This window comes from Drosophila bipectinata, chromosome 2R, assembly GCF_030179905.1.
Source record: "Drosophila bipectinata strain 14024-0381.07 chromosome 2R, DbipHiC1v2, whole genome shotgun sequence".
NCBI classification, from domain to species: Eukaryota; Metazoa; Arthropoda; class Insecta; order Diptera; family Drosophilidae; genus Drosophila; species Drosophila bipectinata.
This window is the reverse complement of record NC_091737.1, coordinates 21,450,288-21,476,700: the sequence shown is the minus strand read 5'-3', so window position 1 is coordinate 21,476,700 and position 26,413 is coordinate 21,450,288. Positions and strand designations below refer to the sequence as shown.

At 45.4% G+C, this 26,413-nt stretch overlaps 7 protein-coding genes across 30 annotated transcripts in view; 5 read left to right on the top strand and 2 right to left on the bottom strand.

Moving 5' to 3' along the window:
- The first annotated feature begins 152 nt into the window (after positions 1-152).
- Positions 153-9,346, top strand: vimar (visceral mesodermal armadillo-repeats). Its single transcript, XM_017238210.3, has 4 exons — positions 153-574; positions 6,385-7,290; positions 7,351-7,737; positions 7,815-9,346. Exons 1-4 carry the CDS (start codon positions 568-570, stop codon positions 8,423-8,425), a joined length of 1,911 nt encoding a protein of 636 aa, XP_017093699.2. The 5' UTR covers positions 153-567; the 3' UTR covers positions 8,426-9,346.
- Positions 2,098-3,707, top strand: LOC108123165 (dnaJ homolog subfamily B member 12). Its single transcript, XM_017238212.3, has 3 exons — positions 2,098-3,116; positions 3,167-3,333; positions 3,402-3,707. Exons 1-3 carry the CDS (start codon positions 2,365-2,367, stop codon positions 3,584-3,586), a joined length of 1,104 nt encoding a protein of 367 aa, XP_017093701.2. The 5' UTR covers positions 2,098-2,364; the 3' UTR covers positions 3,587-3,707.
- A 161-nt stretch (positions 9,347-9,507) lies between the features above and the next one.
- Cyp6u1 (Cytochrome P450 6u1) lies at positions 9,508-12,518 on the top strand. The gene is made up of 3 exons (XM_017238211.3): positions 9,508-9,692; positions 10,637-11,850; positions 11,908-12,518. Exons 2-3 carry the CDS (start codon positions 10,806-10,808, stop codon positions 12,324-12,326), a joined length of 1,464 nt encoding a protein of 487 aa, XP_017093700.2. The 5' UTR covers positions 9,508-9,692; positions 10,637-10,805; the 3' UTR covers positions 12,327-12,518.
- On the top strand, positions 9,689-10,593 carry Ufsp1 (UFM1 specific peptidase 1). Its single transcript, XM_017238213.3, has 2 exons — positions 9,689-10,355; positions 10,415-10,593. Exons 1-2 carry the CDS (start codon positions 9,774-9,776, stop codon positions 10,538-10,540), a joined length of 708 nt encoding a protein of 235 aa, XP_017093702.2. The 5' UTR covers positions 9,689-9,773; the 3' UTR covers positions 10,541-10,593.
- Positions 12,519-13,998: 1,480 nt separating the features above from the next.
- mim (missing-in-metastasis) overlaps positions 13,999-26,413 on the top strand; it is a 32,022-nt gene continuing 19,607 nt past the window's right edge. For all 24 annotated transcript variants that reach the window (XM_070277896.1, XM_017238100.3, XM_017238099.3 and 21 more), the window contains exons 1-2: positions 13,999-15,017; positions 22,078-22,305. In XM_070277896.1, the coding sequence (XP_070133997.1) occupies positions 22,234-22,305 (72 nt within the window). In that variant the 5' untranslated portion in view covers positions 13,999-15,017; positions 22,078-22,233. The remainder of the gene's footprint in view (positions 15,018-22,077; positions 22,306-26,413) is intronic.
- ppk25 (pickpocket 25) lies at positions 23,850-25,614 on the bottom strand. The gene is made up of 6 exons (XM_043211066.2): positions 25,176-25,614; positions 24,830-25,117; positions 24,683-24,776; positions 24,436-24,627; positions 24,156-24,380; positions 23,850-24,098 (listed from the first exon to the last, which is right to left on the bottom strand). Exons 1-6 carry the CDS (start codon positions 25,490-25,492, stop codon positions 23,850-23,852), a joined length of 1,365 nt encoding a protein of 454 aa, XP_043067001.1. The 5' UTR covers positions 25,493-25,614.
- CheB42a (Chemosensory protein B 42a) lies at positions 25,553-26,340 on the bottom strand. Its single transcript, XM_070278739.1, has 3 exons — positions 26,086-26,340; positions 25,854-26,030; positions 25,553-25,791 (listed from the first exon to the last, which is right to left on the bottom strand). The coding sequence occupies exons 1-3, from the start codon at positions 26,338-26,340 to the stop codon at positions 25,621-25,623; spliced, it is 603 nt and encodes a 200-aa protein (XP_070134840.1). The 3' UTR covers positions 25,553-25,620.

Below are 26,413 nucleotides of genomic sequence, written 5' to 3'. Positions count from 1 at the left end.
AATAGTTTTTTTTAAGAATACTTTTTAGATGGGAAAAATATCTATACAATTTGCCAAAAAGAGAGCAAAATCAAACAAAACACATAAAAAAAGTGTGACCAGCTCCCAAAAGGGCAACAAATCCCATTCAAAACTGGCTACACTAAATACCAAATGCAGGGAAAACAAACCATCTAAAAGTACCCCCAAAGAAACCATCTTCAAGCAAAAGCCTCAAAATAATATTTGAGTGCGCGCGGCTCGGACAGTGTTTACGGACGAATTGGATTATTTATCGGAGTGCTGAGATTAAGCCATTTTGATAAGCAATTAAAAAAAGATAATACCGTTTTGTTGGTGCGGGCGGACGCGATTCGGAATTCGGGAATAATATTGCCATTGAAGAGCCAAGAAATGTGTTCAGCTCCTGCGGGCAACGCCAAGAATTAGCCAAGTGCAGTGTTTAGCAGCCAATAAGTGATACAACGTGCCTACCAACCAGTAAGGAAATAAATAGCCATCACCGCATCCCGGAGCCCGGAGCATCACGGAGAGGAATCGAGGAAGTAATCACCAGAAGCGGCAAACATGGCGAGTGAGTAATCCAAATGGCTACATGGTGGAGTCTATTGAAGTCTTGTATTTATGTGGGAGATGCAATGCCGTGTTCTTGGCGTTTTTTTTGTTTGTTGCTCGCGGCGCGTAATATAAACAATTGCAACTCATGCGTGTCATTGTGTGTGTGTGTGTGTGTGAGGGTGTCGGTGAGGGCAGTGCCACCAAATGTGGCAGTGCCTCCGATTGTACCTCTCCTTGAGGGGCTGTGCAACATTTACGAGCTGTGAAGACTACAAAAACCGAGATCCCCAGGCAGCCAGGTGCCAGGTGCTCGAGAGCGTCTGTCTGGAGCTGGGGGAGGAATCGGAGTCGGAGTCGGGAGTCGGAGAACGACGGTGGGTGGGGGTCTGCCCTGCCGGGGCGACATGTGAGAAAAATCAATATTTACGCGTTTTTGCCGCTTGTCTCTCCCAGTGCACAGTGGAACGATTTGAATTAGAATCTTGGAGGCGGCAACTCCATCCTGGTGGTCATCATCCTTTTTTCCAATCACTCGCCCAGATTCGTCCTTATCCCTTAATGGGGCCCCAGCACAGTCCTTGCAATTCTGGCGGGAATTCTATACCGAGACTGAGAGCCACCCCCTTTTTGGCCAAAAAAAAAACCAAAACCCACCACCCCCAGATGGCTGAGGATGAGGCGGGGGAGTCCTGGGAGCAGCAGTGACGACGCATTAATAAATGAGAATATGCCTCCTGCGAGGTGCAAGGTTTGCCGGCTCTAAACCCCGGGGGGTGGGTGGCATAACTGTACTAGAAAAAGGGTCGAATTGGGAGTTCCCTGGAAAAAGGCTGTATTTGGATCTTAAATGGAGGTACTAAGTCCAAGACCTGGACTTGAGAGTGTCCTGGCCATCCAACCCAGCTCCCAGCTGCTCCCAGATGTGCTCCTTTCCCCCACCGGCCCACTCGCTTGGATTTGGATTTTAATTGGTCCTTTGTGTCTGCATTTCGTCGAGTCGTCCTTCGTCCTTGTGGCTTCCACCAACCCCCAAGTCCTGCGATAAGGACGCTATCAGCAGCCCATGCCTGTGCCTTTTCTTTATTGTTATTATTATTATTTTGGGCTTCTATTTCTTTTTTGGTTCATTCGTTCCAGGGCCAGGGAGAAGGCAGCTTACCGAGATTAGCTGGATGTTATTGTAGTTTCTCCCCAGAAGCGTATTTATTGCCCTTTTCCAGCCCAGGACTTGGCCTTCTTTTTTTTTTTGTATTCCGGCGGCGTTGCCTCATCTGGAAATGGTGGAGTGCTGCCTCATCTGGTGGAGTGACTTGTGATTTCCTAGTTACCTCCCCTCCAGGACTCTCTTTTTACTGCTAATAAGATTTTGGTCCTTCTAATGGCCTTGAATGGAGGAGGAGGAGGAGGTCCTGGGAGCTCAGCTCTGTTTTAATTGAGTTCGTGCCCCATTCAAAGTGGCATGGAAATTAATTTCAATTAACTACCAAAAGCAAGACCACTTGACAAGTTTTTTGGGGAAAGGACAGACACTTCTTGGGGTTAGAAGAGTCCTTGGAACTCGGCACTTGTCGGAGAGCAAAGTTGACCTTTCCAAAGTGTTCAGATATTTCTGGAAAATTCCCAACAAAATGGCCCAGAAAAGTTAGTCAGCCAGTACCGAGTTTGGAAAACTTGAAGCCACATACCCAGACCACATACAGACCCCCCACCCACCTAGAACACCCCACCCACCAGCACATCCCAAAATTGAAAGTTTCTGATTACGCACGCTGCTGGAAAGGATCAGAGTTGGAAGCCGCCGGAAGCATGTCCCCTCCCAAGAGACAGTGCCTCGACCAGGTGGTCAACGACCTCTGCCTGGGCCACTACCAAATGGGCCTCATCCGCATCAACGAGGAACTGGACCAGCTGCGCGATCACGACCAGATCGTGGCCCTGCTGGAGCTGAAGAACATCCTGGTGCGGCTGCGGCTGGAGCTGAAGGCCGAGGAGCAGCGCTCGATTGGACCGACCCGGCACTCGGACGCCCTGCCCCACGGCTTCAGCCTGGAGATGCTGGACGTGGTGCAGAAGGTGCTCCGGTGCCGCAACCACTACGAGGTGCTGCGCGTCTCCCATCACGCCACCTACTCGGAGGTGAAGCGGGCCTACCACAAGCTGGCCCTGCGCCTCCATCCCGACAAGAATCTGTGCCCCGGGGCCGAGCAGGCCTTCCGGAGGATCAGCGAGGCGGCCGACTGCCTCACCGACTGCCAGAAGCGGATCGAGTACAACATAGTGACCGCTGTGGGGGATTGCTTTGGTCAGCGGCGCTCGGAGTACGAGGACTACCTCAACGCCACCAAAGAGAAGGAGCGGGAGGACAGTGACCCGCCCGGGGATGAGGCCAGGGAGCTGCATCGAAAGCCGTATCAGCCGGCCAACCAGCGGAAGCCGCAGCGCCAGTCGTACTACCAAACCGAGCAGCTGGTGATCGGCGTCCTGGCCTCCCTGGTGTTCCTCTTCATCACCCTCCACTACATAGCCGCCGCCCCCGTCTACAGCTTCTCGCAGACCAGGTGAGTGCGTCCACCCAGTGGTCCTGAGGACTAAACCCGGTTTCCCGCAGCACCCACAGCCTGCGCCGGATCAGCCAGACCCACCACGTTGCCTACTACATCAGTCCCTCGATTCTGTCCAAGTACACGGACCAGAAGCTGGCCAAGTTGGAGCGCGAAATCGAGGAGGTCTATATATCGGAGCTCAAGCAGAACTGCAAGCAGGAGCGAAGTCTGCGTGAGTTGTCCGGCGGTGGGGGGATGTCAGGGATGCATGTTTAATGGTTCCACCTTCTACCATTCCAGGGGACACCATGCTGCTGCGGGCCAGGCAGGGCAACAATGCGAAGCTGCGAGAGCATGCCATGCAGATGCAGACCCCGGCCTGTCATGCCCTGCTCCAGCTAGGCCTCATCGCTCCACGTCCGTTACTTTTAGAGAGTGGTGCCTCTGGGGAGGATCAGCGTCTCCAGCCAGCAGAGTTGGAGTAGACCAAGTCGAGTGATATTCTATTTCTAGTATTTCTATTTGTAATGTAATATAATGTTGAGTATGTTAAGTATGGAGGTGGTACCTAGGTGCTGCCCCCCACCCGGTCATGTCGTAACAATACCCATTATGTTGGTTTCTATTTTGGGAGCCAAACTCTCGCTTAACCCACATTCGTCAGGCACGGAATCATGGCCCGACATGGCCATAACAGGCCAGAGGCGGAACAGGGCCTGGCGCTGCTGCCAAAAATGCGAAAATAAAATGAAGCAATTGGCCCAGAAATTCGAGCGAATAAATGCCATGAACGGGAAGCTAACGAACTTGGATGAACTAGGTGGCTAGGTGGAGGGATGACTGCATGGAGGGATGGATGACTGGATGGCATACTCTGAATACCAACGAGTACCAGTTACCGAAACAGAGTCACGCAAAAGGATACTCCACTCGAAAAAAAAATGATACTAGCTTAAATATTAAATATTATAGTTTAAGTTAATTAAATAAATATAAAATATAATTAATAAAAAATAATTTAAGCCACTAACTAATCTTAAAACTAACCACTTATTGTTTAAAGTGCCGACTCCTCCCATTCCCGAGTGATGGAAGTGACGCTGCACCTGTCCAGCTGCCCCTGCTGTTGCCCCTACCCCTACCCCTTCCTCACCTGTCACTCCAATAGGCCTTGCCACCTGTCCAATTGCATTCAACCCGCTGTGGCAGCCAGAGCCATGCCACAAATGCAACAATTTCCCAGCTACCTGAATATGTGGATGCACTTTGTATTCCACTCGGATATGCCCTGCTCCTGGCTACCATTTGTAAGTGCAACTTGTCTGCCAGTTAGTTGCTTGCAACTGCAACACACTCCTCTGTGTCCTTTGTTCCCATTTCTATGCCACAACTGTGCAAGCTGCCGCCGTTCCCGATGATGATGATGATGTGGATGATGGCGGTTGGCCGCCCCTTTAAAGGATTCTTTCTACTTTTTTTCTCCTTTTTTTTTTATTCATTATTTATGCTCCACAAAGTTTGTTGAATTGCCAGGACCCGGCCCTGCCCCCCACTCCACACAGCCATTGCCGCCAACTGTCGCCAGTTGTCGAGTGGCAGAGTCTGGTCCTTGCCACGCGTTCCATGCCTCGGTTGCTATCGGCATGGTGTGTGCCTGGCGACATAAAGGACCGACTGACTGAAATAATAATATTGTGATAATGTTGGACCCAAAAAAAGAGGTCCTGGGCCTTGAGTTTAAACCAGAATTTGGGGGGAAAATCATGGAAATAAAATGGGGAACTTTAATGGTGGAACTTGGGGTCACCTCTGGGCCTTATTCGGTTATAAAGGTGCTGCCTAGACCACCTCCTAGATGGTCTTTAAAAATCTCGCTCATCAATAACCAGAAACTATCCCTATTGGGGGCATCCTTTTTTCCGGCCACCACACTTCTGAGATCCATCAGGGGCCATTTATTAAATCCAGATTGCTTTCCCATTTGGGATTCCCATCTTCTCACCCGCCCGTGGCAGGGACTTATGCAAATGGCCTGCCCACGCCTGGCTCTTTTTATAATCCAGGACATCTGCCTCGGGGGCCGAGAGGACCTTTAATGTGGCTCATTCTTGGAGGGTGTCTAGGCCCATTTTTGGGAGGTGTCTTGAAAAGGTTCGATGATTTGGGGGAAAAATTATTCCTAAAATGGGGAGGGACTTTCTCAATCAAGTCCTTTAACTGGGTCTAGGTCTTAAAGGTTCTGTTTCTTAGACTTTATAGGGTCTTAAGTAGCATCCAGCTTTATATGGATGAAGTGAGGCTTCAAAAGATGAAGAAGAGATGAAGGATGGGGCTATATAGATGAAATGAGGCTTCAAACTAAGCCACAATCTTATCAAGAAACTTAGTCACTACCACTACTAACTCTAGACGTAGTCACTTACTCTAGACAGACTCTAAATAAAGATTAATAATTATTTATGGAAAGTAGAAAAATTTATTAAAAAGTCAAGAATTTACGGCGATAGTAGACTATTGTTTCTGGACTATAATATACCCGGTACATCTCTATATCTCTACCATATACCTACATCTATATATGTATATGTACATCTATACATCTCTACCACCCACACTCATACCGAGTGCCATATGAGTATCTTATCATACTCATACTCATCTCTAATAACCTCTACCAACCTAATTTTAACTAACTTTTAAATAGTCCTGGTATTAAAATTAAAGCCTCTCACCATAAACAACCAAAACCTCCTATTCGTTGCATACTTTTGGGCTTTGTGAAACAATAACTGAAGGATTTCAGTAGGAAATCAGACTAAAAAGTCTACAACTCCTCTAAAATATATCCGATTTGGATGAATCTTGATTTTTGGGTGTATTTCAGCCATTAAAACAGTTTAGAATTAAAAAAAATTAAGGAACTGACGCTACAACGAGATTTCTGTTTTGGAGGCGGGCATAGGCGTGGCAAAATTTTACCACAAACTTAATAGGCTCGAATACCATAAAAGTCCCAGTTCCAAATCGGAAAGTTCTATCTCTTATAGTCTTCATTCTATAAGAGACTCTATAGACTTCACATTAAAGATCCAAGGAAATGGTATATATATGGGTATATCACCTCTAAAAATCGCCCGATTTGGATGAAATTTGTTTATAATATATATAGAACTTAAAGAAACAATTTCTCCTGAAACCCTTTTCAAAAAACCTACCAGAACTTGCTCCACAGAGTACCAAGTATAATAATATCTTCATCCTTCTCCCACTTCCCTTCCCCTAGCTGAGATCGACGAGCTGATCGAACAGCTTAAGACGACCACCGTCAGTACTGGGAACACCACAAACCTGCTCTGCGAAATCTCGGCCACCAAGGACCCCAAGCTCTTCGACAAGCACGAGCTGGCCGACTGCTTCCTGGGCCTCACCAGGTGCGAGGACACCAACGTGCGCAAGGAGGCGGCCAAGTGCATCGCCGAGATCACAAAATCGGAGGTGCAGCGGAAAAAGTTCACCAAGCGTGAGATCATAGCGGGCTTCCTGGAGTGCCTGAAGCAAGTGCCCACCCCGGATGGCAGCATGGAGCTGCCCATACAGATCTGCCGCGCGCTGGGCAACATCTGCTACCTGAACGACGAGGCCAGGGACCTCATTCTGGAGCTGGAGGGCGATGCTGTGCTGCTGAAGCTGCTGGACATTTCCACCATCGAGGACGAGGCCAATGCGGCGCAGTTCATCAAGGTGCGCGGAGGACTGCTCTCCAACTACCTCCTGGGCGGCGAGGGCCTGGCCAAGCGGGCCATGGAGCTGGGGGTGATGAAGAAGCTGCAGGCCATCATCGACACCGGAGCCTCCAATGTGGAGGTGCACGAAGACCTTCTGCTCAACACCCTCCCGCTGCTCAGCATCCTCACCGAGAACGTGGCGGACCTGAACTTTGAGTCTGCCCTCAACATCCAGCTGTCGCGCATCCTGGCCGCCTCAACCAACCCTGACCTGGCCGAGATGTGCCTGGAGCTGCTCCACTACCAGGCGGAGAGCGACGAGGTCAAGCTGCTGCTGGCCAAGGACGGTCTGTGCGAGACCATCTACAACCTGCTGGAAAAGTACAAGACGCTGGCCAGCACCAGCGAGGCCCGGGCCCTCATGAAGCTGGCCTGCGAGCTCATCGTCTTGATTCTCACGGGAGGTAAGGAGCTCCTCGGACTATATTCGATTGGTTCTTGTTATTAATACTCCCATTTTGTAGATGAATCGATGCACTATCTGTACACGACACCGCTTCTGAAGAACATGGTCGACTGGCTAGACTCGACGGACATCGATCTGCTGACCACCGGGGTACTGGCCCTGGGCAACTTTGCCCGCACCGACAGCCACTGCATTTACTTTGTGGAGCAACAGACCATGACCAAGCTGCTGGCGGTGCTGTCGAAGAACAACGGCGTCAAGGATGACGTGCGTCTGCAGCACGCTCTGCTGAGTGCGCTGCGCAACCTGGTCATTCCCAAGCCCAACAAGAACGCGGTGATCCAGGCGGGCCTGGTGCAGACCATCCTGCCCATGCTGGAGATCCACCAGCCGCCCGTCGTCTTCAAGCTGCTGGGGACTCTGCGCATGACCGTCGACGGCCAGGGTGAGTAGTAGCCGAAAATAGACCGCCTTTCCAGCCCTCCATTAACATCTGGATTCCACATTTTTTTTTTTTTGCAGAAAAACTAGCCCTGGAGCTGCTGAAGAACAAGACTCTGATCGAGCAGCTGGTGCACTGGAGCAAGTCGTCGGATTATGCGGGGGTCACTGGGGAGTCGCTGCGCCTGATGGCCTGGTTGATTAAGCACGCCTACCTCAGCAAGATCGCCTACGCCCTGCCCCGCAAGGGCGATGCTCCCGCCGAACAGATCGCCGACAAGATTCCCCTCACCCAGGACTACGACCGCTCCAGCCTGACCGAGTTCCTGGCCAACGAGGGCACCGTGGAGGCCATGGTCAGCATGCTCACGGCCCAGCACCTGGTGATGCAGAACGAAGCCCTGATCGCCCTGTGCATCCTGTCCGTGGTCTACCTCTCGCAGAAGAACGAGGCCGGCCAGGAGCAGGCACAGCGGCTGCAGGACGAGCTGATCAAGTGCGAGGTGGGCAAGAAGCTGGCCGAGCTGATCAGCAAGTCGTCCGACAGCATGACCAAGGAGATAGTCGAGAACCTGCAGAACTGCGTCAACTTGCTCAAGTCTTCCGAACAGCTGTTGACGCACCTGGAGGAGAACAACATCAACGAGCTGTTGAAGTCCATACCCATTCTCACCGAGTACTGCACCTTGTAAGCGGATGGGGAGGCGTGTAATTGCATTTAAACCAGCACCGAAGGATGCCTCACCTAGTTAGGGGCTCTTAGCTCTAGACCCACATGTAGTTTTCACCTTAGAGCAACGATTCAGATGTAGACTTGACTGTAGTTTGGTAAGATGATGATGCAGATGATCCACTCCAGAATCGCACCCCAACCTGAGAAAAGCGGAAAGTATTTTTTAGACGCAAGCGTATTTTGACTGCATTTAAGATGAATCGATGGAATATAAATCGTATAAATATTTATAATAACGCATAACTTATACGAATACGAATAATATTAACAATTTAGCATTAAAATCTTTTCTGTTAAATGATTTTTAAGAGCACAATAACAACAAATCGAGGTGATATCGCTAAATATATTTAATAAATGTATTTTATGTATTGTACTTATAATCTTTAATTGAAAACTTTTAACCCCCGTTGCTGGCACGATACCAAAAACGATACGAATACCGATTCTATAAAGCGCACAATGTAATTTAGGTATTTTAATTGGTGCACAAAAAAAACAAAAGAAATAAATTAAAAAACAGACACCATTCATTCGGAAAATTCTCAGATTGCATTTTTAAACAAAAAAATTAAAAACAAATCTGCAACTCCGTAACAATCAGTAATCCACAGTTGAAACTTGAACGAAAATATGCAATTTTACAAAGCGTAGTCTTAGAATATATTTCAAATTTTACCAATTATTAAAACACAATGTACTACAAATTGTTTTGGTCACAAAAACTGAAAGGAAAATAAGTAAAATATAGAAGAGCACAATATATGAAACGACTATTGTAAAGCGTTGAACACATACACATATATTTATAAATTCTAAACACGATCCTGTACATTTGATAATTCAAATAAAATTTGAAATGCATGAGAAAAAGAGAAAAGAGCGGTGGTATTCATTTTTAAACAACGCGCCCAAACCCAAGGGAAGTTATCGATAAACGGTGGTGTGGCCGGACTGGTATCGAAATCCATCTCGAAACTACGGCAACGCCGCGTCCTTAGAAATCCTGAAAAAACAACCTCATCACCCAGAAATGTAAGCAATATTTTTATTGGATCCCAGTTTACTGTGAAACGCTTCTAAATTCAACTTGTTAGGAGAAAATTCTCGGTTTATTTCCCCTGATTTTGGTGTCATTGGAATCGGAAACCCCCCTCCCTAGACCTGGTCATAGACGCTGCATTCCAATTTCACTGCGATTTCACTTTCACGATTTTGACGAAAAGGTAAATAAACACAAGTGGTTGTGGAGGGAACAGGTGCTGCAGGCGCAAGGCGTTGGGCAATAAACCTGCCTGCTAACGGACATGGCCACCTGTGAAGCGGACTCTAAGGCGGAGGCGCCCGTAGAGATAAGCCCCAAGTCGTATTCCCTTCCCTTACTAGAGAACCCCCACCGGGGACTCGCTCCTCCCACCGAGGATGGGGAGACGGTGGTCATTCGTGGCTGCTTCAGCTACTTCCATTACGGATGCGACGGGCAGCAGGACGTGGGCTGGGGCTGCGGCTATCGCACCCTGCAGTCAGCCATATCCTGGATAATTGGAAGGCGGGGCAGTAGTCAGGAGGCCCAATGGTTTGTGCCCTCGATTCGGGAGATCCAAGCCATCCTGGTTGCCATCGGGGACAAGGGCCAACGGTTCGAAGGTTCGCGTGACTGGATCGGCACCTTGGAGGAGTTCTACGTGATGGACGTTCTCTACCAGGTATCCTGTCGGATCTTACACGCGCGTCAGCTTGACTCTCAAGAGGTGCTTGATCAGATACGGAGCTACTTTAATGAGTACCAAGGCTTCATCGCCATGGGTGGCATCAACGGTGACTCGGCCTCAAAGGCCATAGTGGGCTGGCACCGGAGTGCAGCGGGAAACGTCTACCTACTGGTGGTGGTGAGTGATATACCCCTCTGTCTTTATGATATATTCATTAAATTCTTGTTTCTACATAGGATCCCCACTTTGCCGAGCCGCCCGCCTGCCAGCAGACACTCATCGACCGTGGCTACGTTCGCTGGATGCCCATAGAGGATTTTTCCGACAGCACTTACAACCTCTGCCTCATCCTGCAGCCCTAGACGTTGTAGCCTTTAATCTAGCAATAAAACCAGCTTGGCTCCCTACTTCCATATCGTGTCGCAGTTGCTTCATAGTTCGTTTCTCTTCCATTTTAGTTTCGCTGCCCAATGGACACTATCAATTCCTGACTAGGCCAATCGACTGATAACAGCTATCCCCCGGCGATGGACTGATAAGGCCGCGAATCGCGTCGAGCGGTTGAAGGCAGCCGGCAAATACTACAAACCAACTAAACTAAACAGCAACAAAAAGACAGAGTGAGCCATGGAGCTGCTCCACAGAACCCTTTTGGCGACCATCGGCGCACTATCTGTGTTCTACGCCCTGGTTAAGGTTAGCCTGGGCTACTGGAAGCGACGCGGGATTCTTCACGAGAAGCCCAAGTTTCTCTGGGGAAATATCAAGGGCGTGGTGCAGGGAAAACGACACGCCCAGGATGCCCTTCAAGAGATCTACTCCAACTACAAGGGCAGGGCGCCGTTTGTGGGCTTCTTTGCCTGCCTGAAGCCCTTCATTCTGGCGCTGGACTTGGAGCTGGTGCACAACATCCTCTTCACCGATGCCGGGCACTTTACCTCGCGAGGTCTCTACAGCAATTCTGATGGAGAGCCACTCTCCGGAAATCTACTGCAGATGGACGGCCACAAATGGCGTTCCTTGCATGCCAAGTCAGCTGAAGTGTTCACTCCGGCCAATATACAGAAGCTGCTTCCCCGGCTAGTGCAGATATCCGCCGGAATTCAAAAAGATCTCTCATCTGCGAAGCTCCAGCAGACCCACAACATAAGTCAGCTGGTGGCTGGCTACAACGTGAATGTACTGGCCTCCATGGCCTTCGGACTGGGAGACCGAGGGGTAGAAGAGTTCTCCCAGTGGGCACACAACTACTGGGGAAAGTTCAGCTTGTGGCGGGCTTACCTGGCTCTCGAGTTTCCCCTAATCGCCCGCCTCCTGCAGTACAAAAGCTATGCAGAAGCCGCCACCAGCTATTTCGAAAGGATAACATTGTCGCAGCTGAAGGAACAGCGAGGCAGGGACCGTCAACCCTTGCAGACCTTTTTGCACCTTTATTCCAACGCCTCTCAGCCTTTGAGTGATATCCAGATTGCAGCCCAGGCCTTTGGCTTCCTCGTGGCTGGCCTGACCCCTCTGAACGCCACATTGGGCTTCTGTCTCTACGAACTGGCCCGCCAACCGGAACTGCAGGATCGAGTTAGGGCGGAGATTAGAAAAACACTGCAGCAGCATGATTCCCAACTGTCCGGGGAGTGCCTCAGGGATTTGAAGTACTCGAAGCAAGTCCTCAATGGTGAGATAATGAAATATTTTAACAAAATGGCTCTTATCATCATCTAATCCTCCTTAGAAACGCTTCGCCTGCACACTCCATATCCCTTCTTGCTGCGCCGAGCCACCAAAGACTTTGAACTTCCCAAGTCCGTGTTTATCATAGCTCGGGGAAACAATGTGCTGATACCCACGGCGGCCATTCATCGGGATCCTGAGATATACCCGGAGCCTGAGCGATTCGATCCGGATCGTTTCGAGGAAGAGGCCATGAATTTGCGACCAAAGGCTGCATTTCTGCCCTTCGGAGATGGACTGCGGGGTTGCATTGCCAAGCGGTTCGTTGAGCAGGTTCTCCTTGTGGGCTTAGTGGCTCTTCTGCAGCACCACCGATACTCGCCCTGCGCAGAGACTACGATGCCGGTGGAGTACAACAACCGGATGCTTCTGCTGGCGCCCAAATCAGACATCAAGCTCAAGGTGGAGCGGGTGGATTAGCCTCGTTTTTCGTTTTTTATTGTAGTATTGTTTTTTGTACAAAACGTTTGTTTTTATATTTATATATTTATGCACTTTATGCTTTGGTTCCCTCAAACTGGACTTGTGTGATAATGCTGACGATGACTGTAATCTACTGCACCAAGAACAACAACATGAATAAATACACTAATTGTTAATTGCAAGGAAGAATTTTGAATTTTTCTGAAAGGAAAATGGGAGTCCTTTTTTTTTTGTTTTCCCAAAAATACCTGTTTTCCCCCTTCCGGTAGACACAGCTCTCCCATTTCATATCCGATCAGGGAATAGCGTACCATTTTGTGATCAGGGCTTAAAATACCTCAATTTCTCATTCAAAACATTGCCTAAATACCCTTTTTCAATTTTTCGAATTTTTCCAAGGGGTACCCCTGTAAAATGTTGTGCTTTTTAAAAATCCTCAGTTGACCCCTTCGGACAGCCATAGCTCTGCCATTTCATATCCGATCAGGGAATAGCGTACCATTTTGTGATCAGGGCTTTAATTACCATAATTTCTCATTCGAAACATTGCCTAAATATCGATTTTCAATTTTTCGAATTTTTCCAAGGGGTACCCCTGTAAAATGTTGCGTTTTTCAAAAATCCCCAGTTCACCCCTTCCGATGGCCATAGCTCTGCCATTTCATATCCGATCATGGAATAGCGTACCATTTTGTGATCAGGGCTTTAATTACCTTAATTTCTCATTCAAAACATTACCTAAATATCGTTTTTAAATTTTTCGAATTTTTGCAAGGGGTACCCCTGTAAAATGTTGTGTTTTTCAAAATTCCCCAGTTGACCCCTTCGGACAGCCATAACTCTGCCATTTTATATCCGATCATGGAATAGTGTACCATTTTGTGATCAGGGCTTCAATTACCTCAATTTCTCATTCCAAACATTGCTTAAATATCGATTTTATATTTTTCGAATTTTTGCAAGGGGTACCCCTGTAAAATGTTGTGTTTTTCAAAATTCCCCAGTTGACCCCTTCGGACAGCCATAACTCTGCCATTTTATATCCGATCATGGAATAGCGTACCATTTTGTGATCAGGCCTTTAATTACCTTAATTTCTCATTCAAAGTATTGCCTAAATATCGATTTTAAATTTTTCGATTTTTTCCAAGGTGTACCCCTGTAAAATGTTGTGTTTTTCAAAAATCCCCAGTTCACCCCTTCCGATAGCCATAGCTCTGCCATTTCATATCCGATCATGGAATAGCGTACCATTTTGTGATCAGGGCTTCAAGTACCGCCATTCCTTTTTCAAAAAATTGGTTAAGTACCGATTTTGTATTTTTTAAATTTTATTAAAACTTTATTTTAAATTACGATTATGAATCTAAAATTTAGATCAACTTAAGGATATTGCCAGATGCCCCAAAAAAGCAGGATGTTTCTACAAGTCTGGTGTTGCCAGAAGAATATCGATTTCTTAATCGAAATGTGGAATTAAGTTATTATATTTAGTTATTAATTTATTTAATATATTCTTACATTAATTAGTTGTACATGTATAAATATAAATATATAAATTTAAAAAAACGCGCGCGACTTTCTGCAGCCTTTTGTTGCAAAACGTCAAAAATTGGAATTACTGTTCGAAATTGCTCAACACTGGCACTCGTCAAACCACTCGTTCAAACACCGAATCGAATCCAAAAAATAGTTGGAGGCGCCCGGTTCGGACGGTTTTCGCGGAAGAACGACGACGATTTTGGAGCGGTTTAGTAGGTGCCGAGTGTGATATTTTGATATCAATTAAATCCAGAGAACGGCGACGAAAAACAATAAAGAGGCGACGTGCAGCGGGTGGGCGATATATTCCAGCTGGTGGGGCCACGAAGTAGAATCTATTGCGAGGCCACTGTGGAAAACAGACGCCGCGAATTGTGCGAAAAGCGATGAAAAGCCGTATGAAATGAAAACAACAATACGGAGCTTTTGTGCGGGTGAGAAGGCCTAATCAGGTTGGATAATATCCAAGTCGGGATAATGCTAGCCTGAACCGTTATATTCCCTGGAAAAATATCCCCCCTACCGCCCCCTCACGGTCGCTGTGTGTGTTTTTGTTTGAAAATCTCGAGTCGCGGAGAAGCAAAGAAAATAACAGTTGAACGACAGCTTCTAACTGTTTTCTGGCGAAGGAGAGTGCCAAAGAGTGCGCGAAAAAAAATTGGCAAAGTTGTGCGAAAAGCGAAAAAGCTAGTAATTTTATGCAATTTCCCAGTTTAAAGCGTCTGTCTCGGCCATACATCCTGTGTATGTGTATGTGTGTATGTTTTGTGAGTGTCTGTGAGTGTATAGAAAGAACAAACAACAACAACAACAACAACATCTAAGAGCTACAAGGATCTACACTGTCGCTCAGGGTGGTAGTTTGTTTGAATTTCAAACAAAGCCCAACATCAACACAGCCCACCAAAGAGGGAGAAAAGGGAGCAAGGACAGGGAGAGAGTACACCCCACACACACACACACACACATATATGCCCTCTCCTTTGTGTGCGCTTTTGCCGCCTGGAATGCAATGCTACAACAACAACAAGGCAGTGGGAAGCAGGGGAGAAAACGCTTAATCGGCAGCAGCATCCAAAAAAAATCAAACGAACGGCACTGAGGAGGAGGAATACCCAGCCTGCTGAGAAGCTGGGAAGTGCATCCGTGAGTATCCTTCAAGAGGACTTCTGAGACAAACAACAACAACAAGGGAGGGGGAGTGGGGTGGCAGTCGAGTGAGCTAATTAGTGCGGGCTGAGGGGTGCAGACATATCGAATGCAGTTCGGTCCAGCTTCCTTCCAGTCGAGACTCAAGGACTTCCAGTGTCAGTTCCAGTTCCAGTCAGCAGAAAAAAAAAACTCCTTTCACGGCCAACTCCATTTTGGTGGAGTTGCGCTCTAATTGCGCAAGTGCAGGGACTTCTCTTCCAGGGGAGGCGAGTCGAGGGATTACCTGGGGTGGCTCTGGGTGGCAGGAACCAGACCAGCACGTTTGTACTTCCATTGTCTTCTAGAGAAACCCGTACTCGTAACCGTTAAAATTTCCCTATTACCGCCTAGTGGCGATAAGCACGTTTCCGCGTCATCCTTTCACAACTACAGTAGAGCTTCCATAAGTGGTATAGTATTTATGAAATTAAATAATTAGTTTACTTTATTCGAGGTCTGTTTGTAGCTCTTATCATCACCCAGAGATAAGACCAATTATTTGAAATTTGACGCCTGGATTTTGTTTACGTTTCAAAGATTATTTTTTTCGCACATTTTTTTTTTGTTTAAAAAACAGACACAGAGCTCGAGTTCGCGCCATAATGCGATATGCCTGGAATGCCAACCGATGCAACCCAGCTAGACCAACCAACCAACCAGGGAATGAGGCTGACCAGGAGACCAGGCCTTGCCTTGGGATATCTGAGTAACCCAATCCGGCGCACCTGTTCCATTGCCAAAAAAAAAACAGAAGAACCCACCAGCTGGCGGGTAAAACTGCGTTTTTTTTTTTTAAGAAATGCAAATACTCTCCAGATATAAATAGTAATCCACCTTTGTGGAGAAAGGCCGGCCTGCCTGCCTGCCTGCCCAACAAGATAAACAGAAAACCGACTGCCAAATAAAAAGAAAATAAAACGATAGCTCGGCACGAAAGTAGCGGAAAGGCATTATTTGTATCTTTTATCTACTTTGTTTTACGATTTTTTCTTCGCAACTAGCCACTCATTACTAGCCTGGCTAGAAACAATAGTTTCTTGGCCAACCGTGTAATTTTTATGGCCAGTTCTATTAGTCTGTTCGAGGAGGGAAGGTATTTGGATCAAAGAAACAGTAGATCATAAATATTATATATAGAAATATATACAAGACTTTAGTCTCTATGAGGAAAAGGATGTTGAGTACCAGGTATTTATATGCATTTTCATAATTGGTGCTTTTTTCTTTAGGTTTTCTTTAAGAGAAAGAGTATTTTGACCAAATAAAGAATTGATTTTAAATAATATATAGAAAAGTATAAAGTATAGAAAAGTCTTTATAAGCAGAATTATGTCAAGTATCGGGAATTCATATATTTCTGTTCATAAATTGTTCTTATTTCTTAAGGATTTGGTTATATTTACTTAAATTATTGAAGAATTTTGATCAAATAAAGAATAAATCGTAAAATTAAAGTGTAGTCTTTATAGAAAAAAAGATGCTAAGTACTTGGTTTTTCTATTCTTGTCCATAAATGGCTCATATTTTTTGACGATTTGGTTCTATTTTCCTCAAGAGAAAGAGGTATTTCGACAAAACAAGCAACAAATGGTATAAAAATATAAGGAATAGTTTAGTCTTTATAGAAAACATGAAGCTAAGTACCGGATATACATATTATTCTTTATAAATGGCTCTTTTTTCTCTATGGTTTGGTTCTATTTCTTTTAAGGATAGGGTATTTTGACTAAATATACAATAAATAATACAAAAATATTCATAAAAGTTTGGTCTTCATAAAAAATTATGTCAAGTATTGGGTATTCATAATCCTGTTCAAAAATGGTGCATTTTCTTTTAGGATTTTGATATATTTCTTAGGAAAACCCTGAAAGGAAAACCCTGAAAGTGTATTATTATATCTCAACATACTTATACAACTTTAGTAAACAATATTCTTCATCATACCAATGTTCTAAGATATGTCTTTTTTATATCTCACCCTTTTGAATGACTTTCTTGACCAATATGGAGTATAAAATGTCTATAGAACATCATTACGAGTATTATTGTACATCATACTTCGTCATACATTAGTTTCAAGACCTATAACTTTAGTATTTTACACTTTTGAATGACTATCTTGATGAATATAGTCTATAAAACATATAAAAAATTGTCAGAACGTCTATAATCATACATCATACAATATCATACTTCATCATACCTTAGTTTCAAGACATCTAACTTGAATAATTTACAATTTTTAATAACATTCTTGGTCAAAATATTCTTTAGAACCACTATTCTCAATTGATAATCACAATGGGTCAGTACTTCCAACTATACTTTATTTAGAGTTGTATCTGAACGTGTAACATCATACTGCATCATACCTATGTTGTTTCAAGATATACAACTCATTTTTCAATGATTGCAACTTTTGAATGACTTTTTTGGCAAAAATATTCTCTCTAACAACTATTCCCGATAGATAAACAAAAGTCGTCTGGAATTACCTCAAACTATATACTATATATAGTGTATATATACCCTATAATATACCCCATTCTGCATTTCCGATTCAGACCAAGTGGCAGCTTGAATGACTTGCCTGCATTCGTGGCTGGAACTGCTGGCTGGCTGCCCACTCGCACTCGAGAGATTTTCATTTTCGTTTGATTTGTGAACTGCATGGGTGTATCCCCTGGTGAATGAATGAATTTATTTATTTACAAAAACACACACTATCACACACACTTTAAGACTCACACACCCTCAACTGGAAACTCCCACGCTTTTGTCGCAACCACTTTCGTTTTTTGTTGTTTGTTTTTTGTGACTTGTCCTATTTAAAAAATCGTGCCTAATCTAGGGCTGGGATTGCGTGCCAAAATAGCCAAATATATGTAGGACTAACTTCCTTGGTCTAAATGTCAGGAGTTGAGCCTCTAATGGACCTCCTCTACCCCACCATATGAGCTTTAATTAGTAAACCCAAGATGGGCGAGACCTGTTCTGGCCAAAATGCCATTTTCTTGTGAAAGCCCTCAGAAGAAGAACAGAAAAACCTGGACAACTTTATGGCCAGAAGAGAACAAGAACAGAATGGCCAAAGACATGATGGAGTATGGAAGTAACTAGTCTCGTTTAACGGCACTCTTCTTATAGCCAAGTTAGTTGCAAATTAGCCAGCCAGCCAGTCGAGTTACAAAATTAAATAACGAGCCGCGAGTGAAAAATAATTTAAATGCCAAAAAAATGTGTGAAAAACATGGTCTTTCCGGCTAAAGTGTGCTTTGTGTATCTCGGGATGTTATTTTTGGGTTTCGGTTACTCCCCCCTGCCCTGCCCTGCCCCATAAAGCCATAATTTCCAGTGGCCTGGCGGGGGCAGTGTTTACAGATTTGTAGGCCTTTTCGTTGCGAAATGTGTATGTTTGGTGTTCTAATCGAGTTATCTTTCAATCGATAATTATCGATTGCGAAAACACAACACGAGTATACTGCTAGCTCTGATTAGATAACGCTCGATGGCATATCTCTGCCTCAATTATCGATGAAATGGCCTAATTTACAGGCCTACGAAATCAATTGAATGGAAAGAGTGAGACTCTGCTTTTTTGCTATATTTTATTCATAGAAAATTTGGGTTAATGATGTGCCATGTGTGCGTGTGAGGAGGTGGAGATGGAGGAACCATAAACAGATGCCCTCACAAATCCCCTCTAGAAACATCAAATGGAAAATGCAACTCTAAAGATAGATACTCATAGATAAACATACTCATAGCGAGACGTTGTCTATTCGGTTCGAAAAAGAAAAGCTCAATCTTTGGATTATCATCGTTTTATGAGTTCTTTTGCTTTTCTTTTCATCGACGGGGCTTGATGGCTTTCCCGCAGACCCCCAGAGACCCCCAAAGACCCCCAGAGACCAAGGGCCAAGACATCTCGAGACTTTGCTGACCACAGATGTTGGGTCTCGGTCTGTTGGTGAAAGTGTAGTCATGGCCACATACATGTGTCTTCTATATCAACGACATTGGATAGCTGCTCCACCTCTTCCACAGACCGGGTTCTGGGTATACAAATCCCCCTCTATTCAAGGCAGCTGTAATATTATTTGTTTAGTTGAATCCCACCTAGAACCTGAAGAAACAAACCCAAGGCATGTAGACAGACTGGATCTTCAGAGTGTCTTCAGCAGTGATTTAGGAAGCATTCGATAATCCCCACGTCCAGGTCCAGGTCCACCCCAACCAACCTCATCTGCATCTACGCATAATTACACAACGGATGAGGGGATGGTGCGTGTGGACACATCTCTTGGCGGCAATTAAGTGCAACAACGATGTCTGTCGCCCTTGACAAGAGTGTCTGTCAGTCAGTCAGTCACTTCCTGTTATAGAAATCCGGGCGGCATCCAAAACAGTGGTGGTTCAGATATTAGCAACATCTTTTGAAAGACTAAGATCCTATTTATATGAATATGGGTGTAGCTTCCGCTCTGAGATATCTCTGAAGATATAGGCCTTGGGTCTTGGATCTCCCACTCAAGAAGAGCATCTAAATTGTTGCCTTCCTGGTTGGGATCTGAGAGCACGATTTGGTAATTTGGGACTCGTGGCTACTGCTCCGAAATATAACTTCCCCGATTCCGATCCCATCACGATTTGCAAGTCTGACCTCCCTCTGGATGCTCTGGATTTCCCAACCAGCCAGGCCAGGCCGGGCCGGGGGTTCATCTCTTGCTGGTCGAGGGGGGGATACCATTTCCGTTGGGGGGGTTAAGAAATGATGTGTAAACTGTGAATAGCTTGGTACTCTTGGAATACTGGCTCAACCAGTTGGGGGCTCTAGGCAGTAGGCTTATGATTTAAATGCAAGCCAGTTAAGTGGGTCAATGTTTTGCGTTCATAAGCATGTAAGAGAAAAAAAGACAAACCAGATTTAAAAGCAACTCTATTGCCAAAAACAACAAAGTCTTGTATTTCCGCAACGGAAAGGAAATTGCAACAATGTGGCAAGAGGCAAGAGACTGAGACTAAGACAGACTAGAGTCAGTTGCAGTTGCAAGAAAGCAGGCCTGTCATCGTTTGTTTTGTGGCAACAATTTTTATCTTCAGAGGTCATTTACACTTTTCAGCCAAGAAGAAGAAAGAGAGAGAGAGAGAGGGAGACAGAAAGTGTGTGAGAGAGAGAGAATGCGAACAAAGACGAAGATAGCTCTGAAGAGTATGTATGTAACATACAGTATGTACTTCTCAGAGCTCTCTAGGCTTTATTTCTAGAGGGGTTTGTGGATGTTATAGGTTTCTAAAGATACCCTGTACTTGGAGACATGATATATTAAGAAATTCTTAAAAATTTAAGATCATATTTTGGAAATAATTCCCATAGTATGGTCTATATAGGGTCTATGGATGTTACTTGTAGGTTTCTAAAGATACCCTGTACTTAAAGAAGGGAAATAATAGGAAATTTTGAAACCTTAAGATCATATTTTGGCACTGAATCCTATAAAATAGGTCTATATAGGTCTTTACATATTACTTGTGATCTGTTTCTTCCCAATACTTCCCGATGTTATAGATTCATTATGATACCCTGTTCTTAAGACAATAATTATTAGAAAATTCCTAAGCCTTAAGGTCATATTTTGGGACTAAATCCCGTATTATGGTCTCTATAAGTCTATAGATATTATTTATGAACTGTACCTCCTAGTAGACCTCTCTAGGGGTTATTTCTAATGTGTTTTGAAGATGGTATAGGTGCATAATGATACCCAGTACTTAAAAAAAATAATTATTAGTACTTTCTAAAATTTTAAGATTATATCTTAGCACTGAGTCCCATAGTACGGTCTATATAGGGTCTATAGGTCTTTGGGTATGATTTATGAGCTGTTACTTTCCTGTACTTCCTAATGGTACAGGTTTATTATGATACCCAGTACTTGAAGAGAAGAAATATTAGAAAATCCTTAGACACTAGATCATATTTTGGAAATAATTCCATAGTATTAGCAGTTATTACTTCCCAGTACCCCTCTATAGGCGTTATTTCTTTAAGTTTTATGGATATTATAGGTTTCTAAAGATACCCAGTACCCAGTACCATCCAGTATAGTCTCTATAGGTCTATGTATATGAACTAAACTGTTATTGGTTACTGGTTACATGCTTATGGACTCTTACTGGTAACCCCCAAGCCTTAAAGTCCCTATCATAGTCCACAATTTCTTTCCGTTTCTAGTTCTTTGATGGTCCCCCGTCTTTGGCAATCAGTGCTTCAACTCTGCGACTGTTTATCACTTGCAGCTCCCCCAGCCAGAGCCTCACTTGCAGCTCCCCCAGCCAGAGCCTCCTCTACTCTAGGGTGTCTCTCCTCCAGATGCCCAGACTTGTAAACTCCACTTGTGTATAATGTTTCTTCAAGAACTTATCTCAAAGCTGCCGCGTCAATGTCATAATCAGCCGAAAAAAGCCAGAGGAGTGTGAAGATAAGACCTCGGAGTAGATGCACTCGACTGGTGGCCATTAAACTTGAGACTCCAACCCAGTCTCCGTCTCCGTCTCCGGTCGAAGGTTATATGGTTTGTATGACGCCTCTTAGGCACTAATTGCTGCCAAGGCTCGCTTTCGAAAGTCACGTAGAGTCGTAGTCGTAGACAAATGGGTCAAAACTATGACACTTCCCCGATGAGAGTCGTTAGCATGGGCCTCAGGTCTTCGACTCTGGGTCTTCAAATGCAATAAATTGTGTATGCAACTTCCTGTCAGACATACATAACAATTATCAATTAATAATTAACAATTAGGCTCGCTGCAGGGCCAATAAATCACTATCACCAGGCCTACACTTGAAGTTCTAGCCAACTAGGTCAACGATCCCCAAATAGAGTCTGAAAAACATAACTCCCCCGCACTCTCTCTTTCTTGGGTGTTATTAATAATTATGCTTAATATCTTTATTATTTCTTATAGCTATAGTGGTTATAGTTCTCTAATCATATTTATTGCCTATTTCCAGATCTCCCCCTCCAATTTAAACAAGGAAATCTAGTATCACTTGCTTTTCCAATCAAAATGAACTGAAATTTGAAAGAAAATCGCCAACCGAATCACCAAAACGACTAACGAATTTTTTTAAACGAATTCTGAGCCAGTTACGAAAGCTATAGCCACCATGGATCTAAGTCTGGAGCGGGATAGCTCCGCTTTGGGGAGTCTCTTTCAACAGATCATCAATGACATGAAGGTAAGTGGATATTATTTCTTGAAAGATTCTCAGAATAGTTCGAGTAATACAGTGAATGAATGTGAAACCAAATACCATTATTTATCCAACTGCCTTAATTGCGAAAATCGTTTAAAAAAATAGCATTTTTCTGGGCAACTTTTTGTTGTTTTTATTTCTTTCATTAATTGATTTTATTAGCGACTCTATCAATAATTTATGGCACTCTCATGACGCCATTTTTTGCGATTATATAACACCAAGCAGAGCAATATCAGACAACGAGGTTTAATTAATGAAAGAAGCAAGGGACTGGGGATAGTATAGAGTATAAATACCCTTCCGACAGCTGTTTGGTTTATAAATACACTTTCTTTGTCTCTGAAAAAGGGCCTATAGACTCTTGTCTCTAAAACTCCATCATTGCTGGACAGACAGGTGTTGGCAGCTCCAGAAATAGACCGCTCCCGCTGTTCGGCGGTGCTTTTCATCTGAATTTTCCCGCCAGCTGGCTGCTATTTTTAGAAAAATCCATATTCACCTTTTCGGGCCATCCAGTCAGATGCGGGCGAGTGCATTTCGTATTTATGAAATTTGGAAATTGTTTCGGCACGCAATTGTGCAGAAGTTGGATGGATGCCTTCTCTGCCTTCCAACTCGGGTGTGAACTAGAGCATAAACCCATACACTCGTGTGCAATATGCGTTGCTGCTGGTGTGGTGTGGTGTGGCTTGGTATCACCTTACCAAGTGGTTCTCTGGTTTTGGCCTCATTCGAGTGGCAAGAGAGTTGCTGTTTCTTCTGGGTGCTGGGCCAGTGCTGGGCTGGCCTGACAAGGCAAATGCCAATGCAAATGTCACTAAAAGTAGCAGACCAGCTAGGAGGATGCAGTCTAAAGGTTAGTTAGTCTCTTAGGCTTAAAATAAGTACACTTTAATTGCATGGCTGACTCTCTCTCTGTCTATCTGTCTGGCTTTTTATATTTTTTGGCAGCAGACCAGAACCAGAACCGTCTTCTCCAATCAGCGTTAAATAGAAACCGTAGCCAAGAACATGCCTTCCCGGTAAGTCGGCTAATTCGGTATCGGTTTAAGCCACGCAAACAAAAAAAAAAAAACCAAAAAAATTATGCAAACATTAAAGGTTGTTAACTGCTTCGCTCTGTTGACTGCACTTTAATGGAGTGTGTGTGTGGCACATGTGGCAAGTGCGGCAAGTGTGCGAAATGGTAACGAAATCATCTTCCAAACCCAAAAGGAAAAACCCAGCAGATTGTCACATTTGAAAAGCGGAGATCTAAGCTCTCCTAAGCGACTGGAAAATGCATCGCAGTTGGTTTTCCACAAAAGTGAAAACTTTTCTGCTCCCTGAACCCAACTGAACCGAACGTGTCGCTTTCTTTGCTGCCTCGCTAAGCTGCCACTTTTGTGGCTTCCTCGTTGTGGCATTAATTTGTTTATGATGCCACTTGGAAGCCATTAACTTGAAAACATTTTCATTTTTTTTAGGTTAGTGTTTTAATATTTTTTGAATAAAAATATAGTTATATTGTTTAGATACTGGTCCTACTGGTGGCTGGTTTTCTTGCCCCGTGAGCCACATTTGCATTTTTCGGCCAAAAATGTTAGAAAAAGGCTGACCAGACCGTAGATGGTCATGAAGCTGGCTCCGAGAAAGAGGCCAATGGCGCCTCCAAATGACATTATTAGCTGATCGGTGCTGAAGACCACTCGCCGCTTCATGCCCATCTTGGGCAGGTCCATCTTGATGATGATGGTGCGTTCGAACTGCTCACCCACGTAGTTCTGGTCGCCCTGGAAAGAGTAAGGCCTTAACGACTACTTCCTGGGTTAATAGAGATTATAACTCACCCCGCTCTGCTCGTACTCCTCGATGATGCTGTAGGTGTTCTCCTTGCAGAGGGGGAAGCACTGACAGGGTTTGGCCAGCCAGTTGGACCGAGCCAGGCAGAGCATTCCGGAGATGTTGCAAATGGAATCCTTAGGGCCGGCGGCATAGAAGTAGGGCTTGCACTGGCAGAGGGTCAGGGCCCAGTCGATGCGGCACTCCAGGCGACACAGACTGGGATGATAGGGCTGTGAAGAAGGGGTAATATATTTTGGGACATATATATCTACTGTGAGCACTCACCCAGTAGTACTTGAGGTTGTTCTCGTCGTGGTAGCGACACTTTCGGTAGGCCACCGGCAAGTTCCGGACCTCCCCATCTGCCGAGATGGAGTTCACCAGCAACTTGAGGACATAGGAGCTCTTGGTCTTGGCATTGAAGGTCAGAGTGCGACTGTCGTGGGGCAGCATCATCTCGTTCACGTCATGCAAGTACTGATAGAGGGGATGGTTCTAATCAGATACCATCTAGGGATCTGGGGATACTCACCATGTAGACATGGGTGAAGATGCTATTGAAGGGCTTGTGCATGAACTGGCAGTCGTTGAAGAAACCGCATTCTCGCACGGGAGTTACATTGAGGTGGTTCCTAAATGGTGGGGATTCTAGATAAGGTCTACAAGGAGTGGAGTTCAGGTCTCGACCCACCCATAGGGATTCGCAAAGTGAAACAACTGGCTGGTGGTCTGGCACAAGCCCACCTCCGTGATGATCGGCGCCAGAAGGATGGGCCATGGTGGCGGCAGAACCTTCGACTGCAGCTTGAGGATCATGTCCACATAGTCCAAGTTGTCCAGGCTGGAGTCGTTTTCAAAGGGCGTCAGTGTGTCCAGGTTGGTGTACTCCAGACGGTTCAGGATGTAGAGGAACTTTTCGTAGTAGGCTGCCTTGGTGGGATCCTTCACCGGATCTATTCCCCAGATTCTACAAAAAAAAAAACGGAAGGAGTACTAGGTCACAGGGACTAGATGGTACAACCCACATTTTGATGAGCATATCGACCTGCTCCGCGTCCTCGTAGTTGGTGCAGAGGGTCAGTCCCAGAAAGGTAAAGTTTCGCAGCCCGGAGAGGTACTCGTACTCGTAGACGATGGGATTGTTGCGGAACCTCTGCCACTGGGCCAGGCAGGTGTCGATGGCGTAGTAGGCGGATGTGACCACCACCGCCAGCCAGAAGATGCGCTCGGACCAGTGCAGATCCTTGCGGGCCACATAGGGCATTCCGTGGATGGACGACTCCTGGCACACTTCCGCCTCCCAGTCGTGCGCTTCCTTCGTCTTCTTGCTGGGGGACTCCATGATGAACTGAAAGGATGATCCAACCAACCAAGCAACCAACCCGAGTAATGCCACCAGATATTCATGTTCGATAATTAACTTTAATGGGGTTTCGCTGTAAGGTCAGCATGCATATATAATTGTCGAAACTAGGACCTTTTGACGATGCCCCGGAACTCGGTGCAGGCGGTGACCGGTCGCTTCACGTTGTTCTTGTCGATGGCGTCTATGGTCAGGACCAGTTTGTAGCGACCGTCCAGGTTCGGGACATTCAGGCTGCCCTTCAGTACTGGCTCGAAAAGTTCGTGCTTCAATACGGCCTACCATTTTGGAGTATATTAGTGGAGAAACTATGTCAAGAAAGTCAAGAACTAGAACTCACTCCTTTGGTATTGAGGCACTGCTTCATGATCTCATCGGCATTGGTGATGTGCTTGGTCCAGAAATCGTACCAGTATTGGCCCTTTTCGAACATGCTGCGGCAAAAGTTCTTGCTGCTGGCCGAGAACATGGTCTTCTGCCAGGAGTTGTGCTCCCACTTGTAGATTTGTCCCAAGAACTAAAAGGACTAGGATCAGGAGACGAAACTGGGTCATAATTGAAGTATTACTCACTGCAAGGGTGTCTTCGGGCTGGACATCATCCCACACCACGGCCAGATCCCCCTCCATACTCAGCTTTCCATTAAACTTTCCCAGCTTGGCGTTGGTCATGTCGAACAGGCCGTCTCTGAAGTTGATGAGGTTTCCGGGCTGGGACTCGCAGGGCGCCAACAGGCCATCGTCGTCCATGATGAACATGTAGTTGAAGGCCTCGGTCAGGCAGGTTAGGCATCCCAGTACCAGCAGGATCTTCAGCGTGGGCCACATTTCGAGGGCTATGATGACCAGAAGATCCCCCAGAGCGTTATATATTCCACAAAGCTCCCCAATCTGGTCATCG